This window comes from Mandrillus leucophaeus, unplaced genomic scaffold (genome assembly GCF_000951045.1).
Source record: "Mandrillus leucophaeus isolate KB7577 unplaced genomic scaffold, Mleu.le_1.0 Scaffold630, whole genome shotgun sequence".
NCBI lineage: Eukaryota > Metazoa > Chordata > Mammalia > Primates > Cercopithecidae > Mandrillus > Mandrillus leucophaeus.
In genome coordinates, this window is record NW_012106809.1 from 557,358 (window position 1) to 560,562 (window position 3,205).

Below are 3,205 nucleotides of genomic sequence, written 5' to 3' on the forward strand. Positions count from 1 at the left end.
CGAGCTCAGGGTCGAAGGTCACATCACGGGGCCTCAGCGTATCACAGGCATCATAGCTACGGAGGACAATCCGGCAGTGGCAGTGGTAGTTGTTCTGGTTTCGGGCATTGATGACGACTGAGCCATCTGGGAGCTCATAGGGCTGAGGGGAGAAGACAGGACCTCAGGGAGGGAACAGGCAAAATGCCCTGTCCCTGAGGGGAGCAAGGGTGTGTGGCACTGAGCTGAGCAGTCAGACCCTGGGTCTGTGTGTGAAATGATGCTCTGGAGGGCAGGGAGGGTCAAATGGGTAGGGAACATCTCATGGACTCCTGACCTGGCATTCATCAGGATTGAAATCATTTTCCCGCTTGGGCTGACCGTAGGGGATGCCGCTGACCCCACTCCCATAGCGCCAGGAGGCACCATGATCATCGCTGAGGAGACAGAAGACTCCGTCCCGCTCCAGCGTCCCATGGCCACACACAATGAGGCGTCCCTTCCGTGGCTCCCGCTGTTTCTGTGGGAAAGGGAACTGGGTGTCACAGAAGGAGACTCTAGAGGCTCAGAGGAAGGGACAGGAAACCCACCACTTCCCAAATGCAATCACATGTATGGTCCCCTTCAGTTCGGCCCTTGTTCACTGAGGGTTCCAGTCGGATCCCATAAACACACACCCTGTTTGAATTAAGAAGCTCTCCCAGGGTGTACAGCTGGACATGTGCACCGGGGGCCCAGCCACAGGGTGCACGAGAGCTTAAGCCCAATCTGTGCTCACCTGCCAAGCTGTGCACCCCAGCACAGGCTGGTGTCTGTCCAAAGAGGCAGTGCCTTTTTCCACTTTGCATGAGGGTATTGCATGGACTAGCACAGTCCTGTTGACAATGCCAAATGGGAAGCCAATGGCAAAGTTCCCTCTACTCCTGATGGTGTGTTCCTATCAGGCTGCCCTGTCTTTCAAGGAATCCCACCCAAGCCAGAAAATCTGACTTCAGAGAATCTTCCCCTTGGAAAGGAGTCCACTTGGGGGTATCCCTCAGACTCTCCACAAGGCAGCCCCCTCCACCTATCTCCTAGGACAGAGACCTGAATACCAGAGCCCGGTCCAGGGGCAAACACTTCAGTGCCAATATCCAGGGAGAGATTCCGGGGTGTGCTCCAGGAAACACCATCATCCTTGCTCCAAACCAACATGGTAGAGGCCACCTGGCAGCCGGCCTTGTGAGCACAAAGGGAGTAGAAAAGAAATACCACTCCTGTCTCAACATCGCTCACCACCGCCCCAAGGTTCAGCCCATCGGGGACATCCCCGTCATTGACAATGAACGCTGTAGGAGACCATGTGCTGCCTGAAAAAAGTGGAGGAAGAAACCCAGAGTGAGCACTCCACAGGTACCCTTTCTACCACTTCCTGTTAATTTCCCACCTCCTGCTAGGGACCCCAGGCCTTCTGACAGCCCCAGGGTGCAATCCAACACTTGCACTATCTATAACTCTTATCCTGTTTTATTTTTCTCCATTGCATTTATCACCTTGCAACACACAAAAAAGTTTACTCGTTTATTATGCTCGTCTGTCTCCTTCCAACAGAATTTAAGTCCTGTGAGGGCAGAGGTTTTTGTTTTGTTCGTGGCTATATTCATTAAACCTAAAATAGTGCCTGGTATAGGTATATAGTAGGTAGCCAATAAATGTTTGCTGAGTGAATGTCCAACTCCTTGGTGATCCCAATTTACAGATCACTGTCCTAGACACTTGCCCTTGTTAGTTTCTCCCTACCCCTCAGGGACCCAGGCAACCAACCCTCTAAGTTCCCCTATCCTCAGGGCCCTTGGGCCCATTGGGCTGCCTACTCATCCGACCTAGCACCGGCTTTTTCACCCAGGCATCTTTATACCCTGGTCCATGGACCTCCTCAGGGCGATGAACTTGGCCCCCTCATCGGATGAGGACATTTTCCTTGCCTCAGCAAAGGCGAGGAGAGTGCCCCGCGGAGTGGCTGTGATAAGTGGGATGCGGAAAGTGTCCACTGAGCCGATCTGCCTCCCGCTCACCCACAGCAGTTGCTCCATGGTCACCAGCGGCTGCACCTGTCATGGGAGAAGGAAGGGTCAACAAATACAACCTTGTCTTGGGGGTTTTAGGAACTCAGGTTCCGATGGGAGAGGGAGGATCTAATGGGGATCCCGAGTAGGGGCTGGGGTCCCAGAATAAGAAAGAGGAACACGAAGGAGAGTTTGGAGCGAAGCTAGCGGTTCGGAGCAGGGGAGGGTATACGAGAGGAGAAGGAGCCTTCAGGGAGGGATGGGGACCCCAAAAGAGGAAGGGGCTCGAATGAGGAGGAAGACGGGGACCCGGAGAGGGAGCGGTCGGAGGAAACGGGGTCTGGGAGAAAGAAAAGGGTCCTGTCGCGGAAAGGCGGTTCAGCCGCCCGCGTCCCGGGGGACACTAGGTGTCGATCACCTGCGTGGTGATCGGGTCGGGGATACGGCTATGTGACGGGTGACTCACCAGACCGAAGTCGTTCTCAGCCCTGGACCAGGAGTCTGCCAGAGACAACAGCAGCAGGAAGATCGTGGCAAACACCCGAACCCTACAGCCTCCCCAGAAGCCCAGAATCCGCGGCCCCCAGCGTCTGCCCCGGAGCGCCGTGCCGGGTCGCTCCCCAGTCATCTCTCCCCGCAACTGCCGTGACTCCAGCAGCTAGACTCCACCCGGTCGAGAGTCAGCTGACCCGGACCCTTTAAAGCGCAGATGTCACTCTTAAGCCCGCCCCCGTCTGGAGGCCCCACCGCGCTTCCAGGACTCTAATTGGTCTTCAAGCAGCACATCTTCTCCCACGTGATCACGCAGCGCCTCGAAGCTTGCCCTTCCGATTGGCCCTCTTGGAGACCCGGAGCGCGTGACTCGAACGGGAAGCGGACTGGCTGGGGCGAAGAAGGGACCTGCACCATCCGTATTGGGCTTTTTCATTGGTCGCGGCACCAGGACGCGTCACAGGGGCGGGCCGATTTTAAAGAGCCGGGCGCGGAAAAAAAAAGGCCGCCAGTACAGATTTACAGAGAAAACAAAATATCTTTAATAAAATTTTTTGTTTGTTTGTTTTGTTTTGGAGACGGAGTCTGTCACCCAGGTTGGAGTGCAGTGGCGCGATCTCGGCTCACTGCAACCTCTGCCTCCCGGGTTCAAGCGATTCTCCTGCCTCAACCTCCTGAGTAGCTGGGAT

At 55.5% G+C, this 3,205-nt stretch overlaps 2 protein-coding genes across 2 annotated transcripts in view; both read right to left on the minus strand.

Annotated features, from left to right (window-relative positions):
- The window catches only part of NEU1 (sialidase 1 (lysosomal sialidase)), a 7,297-nt gene extending 4,491 nt beyond the window's left edge, over window positions 1-2,806 (minus strand). Inside the window, exons 1-4 of the mRNA XM_012000545.1 lie at window positions 2,491-2,806; window positions 1,877-2,069; window positions 1,066-1,328; window positions 317-499 (exon numbers count right to left, since the gene is read on the minus strand). Of these exons, the coding sequence (XP_011855935.1) occupies window positions 317-499; window positions 1,066-1,328; window positions 1,877-2,069; window positions 2,491-2,652 (801 nt within the window). The 5' untranslated portion in view covers window positions 2,653-2,806. The remainder of the gene's footprint in view (window positions 1-316; window positions 500-1,065; window positions 1,329-1,876; window positions 2,070-2,490) is intronic.
- The window catches only part of SLC44A4 (solute carrier family 44, member 4), a 33,819-nt gene that overhangs the window by 7,099 nt on the left and 23,515 nt on the right, over window positions 1-3,205 (minus strand). The window lies entirely within an intron of this gene.